This window comes from Helianthus annuus, chromosome 6, assembly GCF_002127325.2.
Source record: "Helianthus annuus cultivar XRQ/B chromosome 6, HanXRQr2.0-SUNRISE, whole genome shotgun sequence".
Classification (NCBI taxonomy): domain Eukaryota; kingdom Viridiplantae; phylum Streptophyta; class Magnoliopsida; order Asterales; family Asteraceae; genus Helianthus; species Helianthus annuus.
In genome coordinates, this window is record NC_035438.2 from 99,689,494 (window position 1) to 99,705,600 (window position 16,107).

The window sequence follows — 16,107 nt, forward strand, 5'->3', positions numbered from 1 at the left end:
GCATCTGGGCGTCCCACGCGGCCCGCATGGGAGTTCCATGCCATTTTAATGCGGGTCGCCTAGGATTTGAATATTAGGCGCGTAAAACAGGAGGCTCGCGGCCCGCCTACACTTAAGCTTAACCTTCACGCGGGTCGCGAGAGGCCTGTTTTTCAGATTTTTAAAATCTTTTGAAATGATTACGAAATCCTGGTAATTAATAACGAAATCTTTCGTAATGATTTACCTGACCTTTCGGTTTTGAAGGGGTAACTTTGCGGTTTGGCCCTCGGTTATTTACCGATAGGGGCCTCGTGTTATTTACCCGCATTATAAAGTCCCGGGTTAGTTTATTAATTATTTGGAAAGCCTTAACTTTCACTGTTGACGCTTTTAACCCTTCTCATACGAATTCGAGTATAACTTTCTCGTTTTAAGACGGAACTTCGCGGAATTTATACAGTATATTCTAGTGAGCGTATAATACTGTTACGAAGCCTTGGGAACGTTAAAGGGTCACTCAGAGGTAATATTAAACATGTCAACACAGTTAACCCCTGTAGTTCGTAATCTCTCACTTTCTTCCGCGTTTCGCTTCCGTACGATCTATGATTTATTCGTTTGAAGGTACAAGCATTATTTAGGGTTACTATACAGTATATTTACCCTTGTTGACATTTATAACCCTCGAATTTATATACTTTCAAGGTTTGTCAAAATTAGTCCTTTATTTATTATAGATGCCACGTGTAATCAAATGACACGTGTTAACACATCATTGGACACAAAAATTTCGAGGTGTTACACTCGACCTATGTATCGAAGGATCGAATTGTACATCAAGGGTTTGGCCCCAGAAATTCAGAGCCATGTGACCTCAGCCAACCTCAATGCCATTCAGCCAGTCGTTCGTCTTGCTCACAAACTCACTGATCAGACTGTGGAGCAGGGCAAATTGCCCAAAAGGATCAGTGCTACTGATGGAACTTCTGGTGAAAACAAGCGTAAGTGGGAAGGGAACCAAGGCAAGGATGCTAACCCCACTCTGGCCCCAACTCAGCAAAGGAAAACTGAAAACAACAAGGGTCCTCAGTAACAGGGTGGCTACCGAGGAAACCACCCCAAGTGTAACAAGTGTAACAGATACAACTATGGGCCATGTGGCAAAAGTCAGTGCCAGCGATGCAACAAGATGGGCCATGAAGCCAAAGACTGCAGGAGCCAGTTTCCGGCTAGGCAGAATCAGCAACAACCGCAACAACAGCAGCAAGGAAATAACCGTGTATGCTATAAGTATGCGGCAACGGGGCACATGCGAATGGATTGCCCTGAACTGAACCAGAACCGCAACAACAACCAGGGAGCTGGAAACAACGATCAAAACAACAACAACGCTGGGAATGGTGCAAGAGGAAGGGCTTTTGTCATTGGGGCTGGAGAAGCAAGGAATGACCCCAACGTCGTGGCGGGTAAGTTCCTACTCGATGATCATTATGTTTCTGTATTGTTTAATTCTGGAGCCGATGCTAGTTATGTATCCCTACGTATTAGTAAGAAGCTTAAGCGTACGCCTACAATATTAAGTCCTAAGCATACCGTTGAGTTAGCAAATGGTAGAAATATCGAGGCCTCACACGTCATCAGTAACTGCAAACTAGTATTGTCGGGTCAGACCTTTAGCATCTATCTTTTCCCTAGCGTTCTTGGAAGCTTCGACGTCGTCATTGGAATGGATTGGTTATCCAAACATCGGGCTGAAATTCTTTGTAAAGAGAAAATGGTACGTATTCCCCATCGTTCTGGCAAACCCCTCATCGTTCAAGGTGACAAAGGCGGAGAAGTCACAGGCATCATCTCATTCTTAAAGGCCCAGAAGTGTTTACGAAAGGGGCACACCGCTATCTTAGCACTTGTCGCCGACACACAGGAAAAAGGAAAAGAGGATTGAAGATTTTCCAGTGGTACGCGACTACCCCGAGGTATTTCCTGAAGAACTACCTGGACTCCCTCCTCATCGTCAGGTCGAATTTCAAATCGAGCTAACTCCCGGAGCAGCACCTATAGCTCGAGCGCCTTATCGACTGGCCCCCGCAGAACTGAAGGAACTTTCTACGCAACTACAAGTACTATTGGATAAAGGATTTATCCGTCCTAGTTCGTCACCCTGGGGAGCACCAGTGCTCTTTGTTAAGAAGAAGGATGGCACATTCCGAATGTGCATCGACTATCTTGAGCTAAACAAAGTTACCATCAAGAATCGTTGCCCACTCCCACGCATCGACGATTTATTCGATCAGTTGCAAGGATCGAGTTACTACTCTAAGATTGACCTGCGATCAAGCTATCATCAGCTGAGAGTCCGTGATGAAGACATCTCCAAAACTGCGTTCAGAACTCGTTATGGTCATTACGAATTCCTCGTCATGCCCTTTGGAATGACTAACGCACCTGCGGTTTTCATGGATCTCATGAACTGAGTGTGCAAGTCTTACCTCGACAGGTTCGTAATTGTGTTTATCGACGACATCCTGATCTACTCGAAAAGTCAAGAGGAGCATGAACAACACCTGCATCTTATTCTCGAACTCCTTCGCAATGAACAACTGTACGCCAAATTCTCGAAATGCGACTTCTGGCTTCAAGAAGTCCATTTCCTTGGGCACGTGGTTAATAAGGACGGAATTCACGTTGACCCAGCTAAGATTGACTCTATAAAGAATTGGCCTACACCTAAGACTCTGACCAAAGTTCGCCAATTCTTGGGATTGGCAGGATACTATCGTAGATTCATCAAGGGATTTTCGAAGATTGCACAACCCCTCACGACTCTCACTCAGAAGGGTATTGCTTACAAATGGAATGAAGCTCAGGAGTCTACTTTCCAGAAGCTAAAGGATAACCTCTGTAGTGCTCCTATTCTCTCGTTACCTGAAGGTACCGAAGACTTTGTGGTTTACTACGATGCGTCTATTCATGGGCTCGGTTGCGTGTTAATGCAACGCGAGAAAGTTATTGCTTACACTTCTCGATAACTTAAGACTCACGAAAGGAACTATACTACGCACGATTTGGAACTGGGAGCAGTGGTTTTTGCTCTTAAGATATGGAGACATTACCTGTACGGTACCAGGTGCACCATTTACACTGATCACAGGAGTCTCGAGCATATCTTTAAGCAGAAGGAATTAAACATGCGACAACGCCGATGGGTCGAACTCTTAAATGATTACGAATGCACAATCAAGTACCATCCGGGCAAAGCCAATATTGTGGCAGACGCCCTTAGTCGAAAGGACACTACACCCAAGCGCGTACGAGCACTACAACTTACCATCCAGTCTAACCTCCCTACTCAGATACGAGGTGCTCAGGTTGAAGCATTGAAACCAGAGAACATCATGTCACACCCCGACCACGTAAAACATCAAATCGTTGTGGAAATGTCGGGGAGTGTTGTAACATAATTATTGTTCCACAACCAAGGTAATTAAAATAATATTTTATTCATCACCCAAGGGTGGAATACATCGTTCAAAACAAGAACCAACATGTTACATTGTCTTAAAACTACAGAAATAAAGAGTACATAACGTAATTAAACTAAGTTTAGCTCTGTTTTATGTCACTAAGGCCCGACTCCACCCTAGCGTGTCACGATCGTCCTATGCATTAGCTCCTGAAACACATGTGAAAATAGGTACGTCAGCATAAAAATGCCTGTGAGTAACATAGGTTTTGTGAAAATAGGATTCATGACTTAAGTTTAAGAAAAATGTTTAATAAAAGTTAGTCATGAACCCTGTGAAATGTTTTGTTTTGTAAATCATTTGAAAAGCGATAAAATTAGATGATATGTAAAAATAGAAGAATAACGTATGGTTAAAAGAATAACCAAGTAAAAATAAGTTGTATAAAGCAAGTTGTTTTTGTAAAACGAAGTCTTGTGAAAATGTGTTATTTGTGTAAAAATGTATAAGTCCAAACTAAATGATTCAAATAACGCTATGACATGTAATATAATACAAGCACTTATATATAGGAAGTACCAGCGGCGTATCCACCATGCTTGTATCATAATACACACATATCGTTACTTAAGTCATTAAACAAACCATCAATGTATAAAGTCCATGTTTAAACCAACCTTCAAATGTTCTTGTCTAAATCATTGTCATATGTTTAAAAGTCCAAAACGTAGTCATGTATGTGTAACAAATGTCATTAAGTAAAATGTGTTCACTAAAACCAAATGTACAAAACAAAGTATTTTGAGTATATTAAAAAGTTATGTTTTGCAAGGTAAAAGCATGTTTTAAATGATACAAACATTTATGTGGTAAGTTAACGCATACATTCAAGCCTTGAGACAGACGGATAACCTTAAGTAAAGGTTATCAAAAGAAATGTTTTCGGATTCAGTCATTCTTTTCATCCAAACCAACCCAGGATGTCAGGAACGGGATTTGTCAAGTCCTATGGTACCATTACTTACTACCGAGCGGCGTAGCTAATGTTAATGAATGTATATAAGTCCCGTATGTGCAAACCAAATGTTATACCAAGTGTAAACATGTTAAATGAAAACAATGTACTAAGTATGCTACGTTAACATACAAAGCAGAAAAATCATGTAAATCAATGTGCTAGTATGCTCAGTCAACATACATAGCAGAAAAGTCATGTAAATCAATGTGCTTGTATGCTCAGTCAACATACATAGCAGAAAATGTAATGTAAAACAATGTGCTAATATGCCAAGTAAACATATGTAGCAAAGCAACGTAATGTAAATAAATGTGCTAGCATACTCAGTCAACATACATTGCAAAACAATGTAATGAAATCATGTACTATAAGTGTACTAAGAACATAGCAAGCATATGATGTAAAAACAAGAAAGCACGAAAGTAACAAGTACGCACATGTGTTTCACCCCAAAATGTTTGGAAAAACAGTAAAAGAGGGGTACTATGTACTCATTTGTGATTGCTTAGAAGTCGTAGGATAACCACCAAGCAATGCTAGTAGATCACGGAATCAAACGGCACCTATATAGGTATCTACAATAATAAACGGACCTATCGGAGGATCGGGTAGCACGAGGGTTCGTAAACCAAATAAGTAGGGGAACTTATGTAACATGGTTTAACAAAGCCTACGTACTAAAACGAAACCTATCCTAAGTGCTTTTGACCCGTTACGACTCGTTTAGGTAGCTTATGCTACTTTAACGTGTCGTTCGCGTAAAACGCATTCGGAAAGCCTAACTAGTCCTATGACAAGTAAGATATGCCTTAATATGCTTAATATTGTTGTTAAATCAGTTTAAATACCAAAAATTATGTTACATAGGTTTAGAATGAATTTTGGCGCCAAAAGGGTATTTTAGTAATTTACCTAAGGCATAAGAACTACTTATCATACAACTACTTAAACGTCGTGACCATAAGGTATAACCTCGGAAGGTTATTCCCTACACAACTATGGTCACCTAAAATGTTTGGTCGGATCCTAATGATCGACCAAATGGGTCGGGTTCGTAAGCATAAGCGATTGATTAGATCGCTTACCTTTACGACCCTAAACAAGCACAAATCTAAAAGCGACGAGCTAAACATGCTAGAACATGTTTAGTAATGTTAGAAAACAGGTTTGGTATTAAAACAAACGGTTTTAATACCCAAGGGTAGTTTGGTTACAAAATACGCGAGAAAACGCATTTTGGCAGAAACTACGACTCGTCACTGAGCCTAGATAACGTGGTAATCAGTAGGTATAGTCACTAGGGACTATAACCATCGTGATTACGCTCACGTTATGAAGTTCAAACGAACTTCGCATTGACCATAACTGGTCAATGCAGAAAGTCAAACAAAGTTTGACTTTCGGACTCGAAAAGCAATAAAAGAACGAAGGAACACTTACAAAGGGTCCCCGCAAGATTGAACTTCCGAGTATTCTCAGCTATGAAGTGTTAAAGCACCCCAACTTAGAGAACAAACTCAGAATTCAAGTGGGTTTTGCAATGGAGATGGATGGGTATTTATAGGAAACATGGAACCGTTAAGATCGTTTCTTGTTCCCCAAGCGTTTAATCTCGACCGTACAACACTTACCCACTAATTTACAAACCCATGGGAGCCCATAGGATTGTTAAAAACCATTTACAAGTGGTTTTTGGGTGCTAAACAGTTGCAAACAGCTGTTTGTAACAAAATTGCATATCTGAGGAGGCCATGCGGCCCACATCAGGATACACACAAACTCAGGTGGGCCGCCTGAGCTTGTCTGATCAGCACAACTATCAGAAATGACAGTTTTAGCCCCTGCATGCTTTTAATTCCATTTTCGACACGTTTAAGGCCCGTTAACTGATGCCTAAGTATGAGGGACATGAAACATGCTCAAAAATATGCCGGATGTCGGTTCGTTTGGTCGTACGGTTGCGTTATTCGCTTAATTACGACGGAATGCGCATAAGCGCGAAAAACGATCCAAATTGCGCGACGAATGGATTTTTCTCATGCCAAACATTAAAACATAATATTTTAATGCTTACATAAATTTTTGGATGTTCGGATGTATTCAGAACGTAAGTTATGCGCGAAAATGCAAACTTATGCACTTTTTGACGCTTTTAGTCCCTGAATGACCCAAAAGTTTATTTTAGCATACCGAACCCCTCAAAGCCTATTTCTAAGCTATGTAAAGGATATTTAGGGTGTGTTTAACTTATGGGCATGTTCCGGAATGTTCGTTACAGTTCAAATCGGCATACTTTCACAGTTTGTCAATTTTAGTCCCTGTAAGCGAATTAACTTGATTTTGCCATACCAAAGCCTTCAAAACTTATTTCTAAGTTATGTAAAGGTTATTTAAGGTATGTTTAGCATAAATTGATGTTCCGGAGTATTTGTTGCATTTAACTGCTTGCGTTTACGCACCAGTTTGCGTATAATTCTCTAGAAAGCGATATAGAGTTTGAAATAAAATAAAAGTCAAAACATGAAAAGCATCAAACACAAATAAACAAACATTGGGATCAAATAACTTTATTTCATTGATAACTGAATTGTTTACAATGATTACAAGCACAGATGTCACACATCAGGGCTGAGTCCCTACGAGGATCGAGACAGCGGTTAGAACAAAAAGAAAACGGTGCTTACTACGTAACCGGGCGCATATGGGTCCCCCTTTATGGGAATTTACGCGAGCTCGTCATAAACGAAGCCCACAAGTCCCGTTACTCAGTACATCCTGGTTCGGACAAGATGTACCAGGACTTAAAGACTACATATTGGTGGCCTGGCATGAAAGCCCACATAGCAACACATGTCAGCAAATGTTTGACTTGCGTGAGAGTCAAGACTAAGTATCAGAAACCAGCGGGCCTACTCCAACAACCAGAAATCCCGAAGTGGAAATGGGAGCAAATTTCCATGGATTTCGTTACTGGCCTACCTAGATCCCAACGCGGAAATGACACTATTTGGGTGATAGTGGATCGATTGACCAAGTCTGCACACTTTTTGGCTATTAAAGAAACAGACAAGTTCTCTACCTTGGCAGACATTTACTTAAAGGAAGTGGTTTCGAGGCACGGAGTGCCAACCTCCATTATTTCCGATCGAGACACACGTTTTACTTCTGAGTTGTGGCAAGCTATGCACAAATCCTTTGGCTCACATTTAGACATGAGCACTGCTTATCATCCACAAACGGATGGGCAGTCTGAACGCACCATCCAAACCCTGGAAGACATGCTTAGGGCATGTGTGATGGATTTTGGCAAGAGTTGGGAGAAGCATCTACCTCTAGTGGAATTCTCGTATAATAACAGCTACCACACCAGCATTCAGGCATCACCCTTTGAGGCATTGTACGGTCGTAAATGCCGATCACCTCTTTGCTGGGCGGAAGTTGGTGACAGCCAGATCACAGGCCCAGAACTGGTGGTAGACACAATGGAAAGGATTGCCCAGATCAGACAACGCATGGCGGCGGCTCGTGACCGTCAGAAAAGTTACGCTGATAAGCATAGGAAACCACTAGAATTCCAGGTCGGTGACCGGGTTCTACTCAAAGTCTCACCCTAGAAGGGTGTGGTTCGTTTTGGTAAACGGGGCAAGCTTAATCCACGATATGTCGGACCATTCGAAATTACCGAGAAGATTGGTAAGGTGGCTTATAGATTGAATCTGCCTGAAGAACTGAGTGCGGTGCACAACGTCTTTCACGTGTCTAATCTGAAGAAGTGTCTGTCAGATGAAACACTCATAATTCCCTTCAAGGAACTCACTATTGACGAACAACTACACTTTACTGAGGAACCGGTTGAGATCACTGATCGTAGCCAGATACCTATCGTACGAGTTCGTTGGAACTCGCATCGTGGCCCAGAGTTTACCTGGGAGCGGGAAGACCAGATGAAGCACAAATATCCCCAGTTGTTCCCAAACGAAACTCCCAGCACTGAAGCTACAACCGAATTTCGGGACGAAATTCTAAACTAACGGGGGGATGATGTGACACCCCGTTGAAACGTTCTCACTCATACTAGCTTGACAGTGGCTGCCTTAACTTTCGGGACGAAAGTTCTTAAAACTTGGGGATAATGTGACACTCTAGGTTTTCCCGAGCAACTATCTTGTAGTGACATCGTGTGTATATATATTATTAAACGAAAGATTGTGTTTGATCTTGATATGCTATGTGATCTTTGTGTTAAGTTATGTGTATGTAGATTTATGTATGTGTATATGTGTGAACTGAGACCTCAAGGACCCGACTCGAGACCCCCGGTCTCGAGTAACCCACATAAGTTGGGCCGCAACTCCATAGCCCATTCGAGAACCCGCTAGGGTGCACCAACTTAAAATGGGTATAAAACCCCACCATTGTAGCCGACATTCCCTTTTGGGACATCAATCATCACCTCACAATTCCCTAAGATCATTCCTCTCCCTCTGCCTCTCACAATAGCTCTCTCTCTAGAAACTTGGAACCAAACACCCTCCTCCTTTCTTCTCGGAGCAACCGGCGGCTAAGGAAGGAGCTCTCGGATCTCGGTGAATCCGTACACACCTCCACACTCTTGAACCGGTTAGTGCCTCCTTGTGTATAGTTGGAGACTTTTGATATAGGTCCTTGTTTGTGAATGATCTACATGCTTAGTTTAAATGTTTCCATGTATAACTTGTACGTTGTAATGGGATAAAAATGATTAGGTGATGTAGATTGTTGTATGAATGATGGACACAAATATGTTGTGGTAAATAATTGTCATTAGTGTTGATTTGGTTAAAATTGTTGTTTATATATGATGTGCAAAATTTTCTTATGACAAGTGCATAAATATACATAGATATAATATTGAACCGGAGCTTATGAGTTAGATATAGGGCCGTTGATGATGACCGAGTTATATGTTGAATTGAGTTTATGTTGGTTGAATGAACATGCTTGTAAATGATGAACTAGATGAATATAGGTTGAATATGATATGAACATATGATGAACTGTTTGAATATGACATGAATATTTGAAAAGTTATATGTTTGATCCGTTTGATTTGGGAATTAGACAAGAAAATATGTTTATGCGATTTAACTGGATAGTAAACCAAATCATGAAAATGAAATTCTCCCCTTGTGCGGGACCCTTAGTTAATTACTGTTTATACTGGATGCAACAAGCAATACTAAACGAAACTCTATCACTCAAGTCCTCACTTCTTAATACCGATTAGTCGTCGGGGCCTGGCGAACGGGTTATTAGTTGATAGCGCTATTTAGGTCTGACCAGCCTCACACCGACCCTTGTTACTGGGAACGGGAGTGAACTAATAGACTCTGGCAAACCGTCAATGATGATAGAACATTGACAAACGGGGCACTGCGGAAACGTACGGTTAAGTAGTATTCGGTGTTGTAAAAACAGTTTAGTAGCTTACTTATGGGGTAGCTCCCCATGGCATGTATAAATGAGTAAATTAACTGGTTAAAACAAGTTTTTGGAAATTAAAAACTGGTCGAACTCGTGGACTCGCCAACATTATGTTGACACCCTACTGCATGCTTTGCAGGTACCCAGTGACTCAGGAGCTTGCAGCTTGGGGATGTGTAGTGGTCGTCTAACCCATGTGTTGGGTTCTAAATAAACTTGAACTATGAACTTTGTTTTAAACTATTTTGTCTATGCTTCCGCTACTTACCTAAACTACTATTTGAACTTAAAACTTTTGAACTTTGATTATGATATTTGCTAACCCTGTGGTTGGTGAATATTACTTATGTTATTAATTAAATTGCTCAGTATAATTGGTGGCTGGATCCTGATCAGTCACGCCCCCAAACAGTGGTACTCCGCATGTGGATTTTGGGGGTGTGACATAGCTCCTCATGGCATGTTTTATAAACGGTAACTTATTCAAAATAACGTTCATAATGTTTGCAGGTCCGTAGGAGTAGCGCTGGAGCCTTTTCTTGAGGGAGTGTGGTGTCATTCTGTAATCCATTATGGGTTTCTCATACTTATGTTATAAGTTTAAACTGTTTTCTTTTAGACCTTCTGTTTAGTGCTTCCGCTAAATACCTTAAACCTTATTTTAAGACTTTAATAGTGATGTCACTAATCGTATTTCAATTGTTGGTTTTACTTTAATTTCTCTCGTATGTTCAATATGATTGGTGGCATGATTCGGTCAGTCGCACGCCTCTCGGTATTACTCCGCACAGTGGAATTTGAGGGTGTGACAGAAACAAAGTACACTTTTCAATGGCATAAAATTTACTTAGTGTTAATCACATTGCCATTTAAAAAACATTTTTGCCACAAATTTTATTATCAAGATAATATTGCAATACTAAACTTTTTGCCATTTATTGGTTTCAAAGATTCTATTTTAATTTAACAACACACGTAGTTATCAAATCATTGCAATACCAAACCTTTTACCGTTAATTTGGCCAACAAAACATATGCACTCACCAGCATTCATTGTTAACGATATTTTCACATATGTTTCAAGTGCTATTATGCGTAAATGATTATTCAAGTATACTACATATAGGAACAGATTCGGGCCTTAGACTTCTAAACTTAAAAAAAAAATTACTTGTATACTTGTGTTGTAAAACAATGATGTTAATATAATGAAACATTTTAGTACCATTTGTTGTGAGCAATTTGTAACGTGACTCTCTTACGATTCCGCCACGGGTTGTTTTTATACGCGATCAAGGTGTTACATGCATCCAATGATCAAACAAAATCACGTGAACTAGAGCAAAGCAACAACCCCATGGTCGATGTCACAGTCTAATCATAAATTGGCCATCTAACCACGGGACACACTTTATCAACAATGGATTATCCTTGTTATTTGCAATCAAAATAAATCGTCGACAAAGCACAATACCGATAAACGCCAATGGAGTCTAATAGTTTATGAAGAAAGATCACTTGACAAAGTTTTATGAAATATAAACAATGTTTCTATGAGAATAAAATGTTTTAGAAATAAAGTCTTACAAGCTTAAATGAAGTATTCTAAAAACAAAAATGTTTACAAATGTATTCTAGACTATGGACATTTATAAAACAAATTTAAGGCTAAAGTATTTCTATAATTATCAGGTAAACACTAGGGAAAAAAACTAAAAAGAATTAACAATAATATATTCAAATTTAAACCTTCAAATTTTTCTTAACTCTTGGGCGGTCTAGCGTTTTTAGCATAACCCAGTGATAAGCATATTTGATATTTCATCAAAGGCATTCCCTTCCCTCATCACCAATCTGGTTTCTGTTTGTGTACAAAGTCCGAAATTCGACTTCTTTTTTTAAGGTTTTTCTTTTATAATTTGGTTCACAAAAGAAATACACATTCATTGCCTTACCCCAAACCCTTTTCTCTTTTCCTTTTACTAAGGACCACCACACCACCTTTATTCAATTTATTCATGACTCCCTATACCATACTCCCTGTTCTTTTCACTCCTCTTGATCTTCAAAAAGACATCTTTCTTCTTTTTCATTTTCATGCCATGAGACACTTTCAGAACTTATAATCAGATGAAGAAATCCTTCTGGTTTTGCTTTATGCTTCTGCAGTCTTTTGCTTTCTTTCTTACAAGTCAAGAAGATGATGCCTTTAGATTACTATCTTTCAAAAAAACATCAGTTGATTCTGACCCCAATGGCGTCTTGTCCGACTGGACCGCTTCTGATTCGTCGTCGAGCCCGTGTTCGTGGCGAGGCGTGTCCTGTTCTAAAGACAACCATGTCATTGCCGTCAATCTCACAAACACTTACCTCACTGGTACTCTTAACCTTTCTCATCTTATGTCAGTCTCTACTCTTTCTGATGTCTCTTTCTCCGGCAACTACTTCTCCGGCAACCTCTCTTTCTCGTCTTTGGTTTGTCCATTTCAAACTCTAGATTTATCCGCAAATAGTTTCGCAGAAACTATAGATGTTAAGTCATTGTTACTCACCTGTAACCGTCTGCATACTGTTAGTTTGTCAAACAACAGACTGACAGATTCCTCATTGGTGTCCACTTCTCTTTCTAACTGCCAGAATCTTAACATGCTTAACTTCTCTGGCAACAAGCTCACCGGAAGTCTCCCCAGCTCTATGTCTTACTGCAAGTACCTTACAGTTCTAGACTTATCTGATAACCGGCTTTCAGGTGATATACCTACCGGTTTTATACCATCCAGTTTACAGTTTCTTGATCTTTCAAGCAACAACTTCACTGGAAACTTTCAAAATCTTGATTTTGGGACTTGTCCGAATCTTACAGTGATCAATCTGTCAAGAAATGATCTCACCGGAAGCGGGTTTCCCGTAAGCTTGACAAACTGCCACCTTTTACAGCATCTTGATATCAGCCACAATGAGTTGCATATGAATATTCCGGGATCCATGTTGGGAGGTTTCAAATACCTGAAAAGCCTTTCGTTAGCTTCGAATCAGTTTTTCGGGCAGATTCCACCAGAAGTTGGAAGTGCCTGCAGCACACTTGAAGAGCTTGATCTTTCCGGCAACCAGTTAACTGGCGGGCTGCCTTCTTCATACGCTTCGTGTTCTTCGCTCTTGAGCCTCAGTCTTGGCCACAATTATCTCTCAGGCGACTTTTTAACCGCGGTTGTGAGTTCTCTTTCAAGTTTGAAGTATCTTTCTGCTTCATTTAATAATATCACTGGGAGTTTGCCGTTGACTTTGGTCAACTGTAGTCAACTTCAAGTCATGGACTTGAGTTCTAATGGATTTACAGGGGAGATACCTTCTGAATGGTGTTCTTCAAAGTCACCATTTTATTCACTTCAGAAGTTACTTCTGGCCAACAACTATTTATCAGGGTCTGTGCCAAATAATCTTGGTGGTTGCAAAAGTTTGCAAACTATTGATCTTAGTTTCAATAGTCTGACGGGTGCAATTCCTGTTGAAATATGGAATCTTCCACAGATCTTAGATGTGATAATGTGGGCTAACAATCTCACTGGTGAAATCCCAGAAGGAATCTGTGTCAAAGGAGGGAATCTTCAAACTTTGATTCTTAACAACAACCTTATTAGGGGGACAATCCCGACATCGATCGCTAGCTGCACGAATCTGATGTGGGTTTCGCTTTCTAACAACAAACTCGAAGGAGAGATCCCCTCCGGTGTCGGGAATCTTGTCAATCTTGCTATTCTTCAACTGGGAAACAATTCACTAACAGGTGGTGTTCCGGTTGGTCTTGGCAAGTGTAAGAGCCTCATTTGGCTGGATTTGAATAGCAATTTACTGGACGGGTATCTCCCGGAAGAGCTTGCGGATTCAGCCGGGCTTGTTACCCCTGGGCCCGTTTCGGGGAAACAGTTTGCTTTTGTGAGGAATGAAGGGGGGACAGCTTGTAGATTTGCCGGAGGACTTGTTGAATTTGAGGGAATAAGGAAAGAGAGGCTTGAAGGGTTCTTGAATTATCATTTTTGTCCATCGACCCGAATATATTCGGGTTTGACAATGTACAATTATGAAGCTAATGGCAGCATGATCTACCTTGATCTGTCTTTCAATTCGTTAACTGGAAGTATTCCTGAAAGCTACGGTTTGTTAAGCTACCTGCAAGTTTTGAATCTGGGATACAATAATCTTACCGGTGATATCCCGTTTAGTGTAGGCAATTTGAAAACCGCTTTGCTCCTTGATCTTTCACATAACTCGCTAACGGGCTTTATTCCGGGATCATTAGTGAGTCTCTCGTTTCTAAATGACTTCGACGTGTCGAACAATAAGCTCACAGGCCCGATTCCTTCAGGAGGCCAACTCACTACTTTTCCAGCATCAAAATATGAAAACAACCCGGGCCTTTGTGGGCTTCCGTTGGATCCATGCGGGTCAGGAAGCCGACGAGCCGGGCTCAAACATAGAACAAAGAGGACAAGTTCAATGGCTACTGGGGTCGTTGTTGGGATACTGGTGTCTCTTCTATGTATAATCATCCTCACATTCATTCTTTTCAAAATGAAGAGGCATCAAAAGAAAGTGGAAGCTAGAGATAAATACATCGAAAGCCTTTCGACTTCTGGAAACAGCAGCTGGAAACTAACTGGCGTTCCCGAGCCTTTAAGCATTAACATATCCACCTTCGAGAAGCCATTGCGAAAGCTGACTTTTGGCCACTTGCTGGAAGCAACAAACGGGTTCAGTGCTGACACGTTAATTGGTTCAGGCGGGTTCGGTGATGTTTACAAAGCGCAGTTGAAAGACGGGAGTGTAGTTGCAATCAAGAAACTCATACATGTCACAAGTCAAGGAGATAGAGAGTTCATGGCTGAAATGGAAACAATTGGAAGAATCAAACATCGTAACCTCGTACCTTTGTTGGGTTACTGTAAAGTTGGAGAAGAAAGACTTCTTGTATACGAGTACATGAAATGGGGAAGTTTAGAAGCGGTTTTACACGATCGAGTCAAAGGAGGGGGATGCGTTCCATGGCTTGATTGGTCATCAAGAAAAAAGATAGCCATTGGGTCAGCAAGAGGGCTAGCATTTCTTCACCATAGTTGTATACCTCACATCATTCACCGCGATATGAAGTCCAGTAATGTACTTTTAGACCAAGATTTTGAAGCCCGAGTCTCGGATTTTGGCATGGCTAGACTCGTTAATGCACTCGAAACTCATCTTAGTGTGAGTACCTTAGCCGGGACACCCGGTTATGTCCCACCGGAGTACTATCAGAGTTTCAGGTGTACAGCAAAAGGAGATGTATACAGTTATGGAGTTGTGTTATTAGAGCTTTTATCTGGGAAAAAGCCGATAGATACTAAGGAGTTTGGGGATGACAATAATCTTGTGGGATGGGCTAAACAGTTGCACCGAGAAAGAAAAATCCGTGATATTTTGGATCCTGAACTGCTCTCAGATAAGTCATGTGAATCTGAATTGTTGCATTGTTTAAAGATATCGTTTCAGTGTGTCGACAACAAGCCATGGAAAAGACCAACGATGATTCAGGTAATGGCCATGTTTAAAGAGCTTCATGAAGATTCTGGAAGCGATACTCTTGATGGAATGTCCATGAAAAGTTCAGTGATTGATGAATCTCAAGAAAAAGAACCTCTTGGTGATCACAGCTGAGCCCAATATATCAGAATATGAGATCACAATAGTCAAGACTAAGGGCTGTTTACTAACATTTGGAATTTGTGTTCCTATTCTGATGCTGCATCTATTTTCTGTCAAATTTTTGGTATTTGATGAAATGTTGCAATTTGTTGTTTTTTTTTTTTTTTTTTTTTGTTTCTGTAGTTTTAATGTGAATATCATTTTCTGGGATTTTTAAGAATTCGAGGTGATTATTTATGGGATTTGGATTAAAAACAAATAGATGATGTTTTTTATCTTTAAGTTAATCTTGGTTCAAGATAAATCTTACTTTGTTTATGTCAATACTTTTTTGCATGTATCATTATTGCACCTTGTTGAATCAGAATGTATTAGACCATGTGTAGTGGGGCGTTTTTTTTAAAAAAATTTCAAAAATAACGCCCGAAAACGCCCACCCCTCCATTACATGGGGCGTTATAATAAAAAAAAAATTCAAAAATGGACCCTTGGCGTTATAATGAA

At 40.4% G+C, this 16,107-nt stretch overlaps 1 protein-coding gene across 1 annotated transcript; it reads left to right on the top strand.

The window, feature by feature from the left end:
- Nucleotides 1-11,876: 11,876 nt before the first annotated feature.
- LOC110927307 (receptor-like protein kinase BRI1-like 3) lies at nucleotides 11,877-15,862 on the top strand. The gene has a single exon (XM_022170969.2). It carries the CDS (start codon nucleotides 12,058-12,060, stop codon nucleotides 15,613-15,615), a length of 3,558 nt encoding a protein of 1,185 aa, XP_022026661.1. The 5' UTR covers nucleotides 11,877-12,057; the 3' UTR covers nucleotides 15,616-15,862.
- Nucleotides 15,863-16,107: the final 245 nt, after the last annotated feature.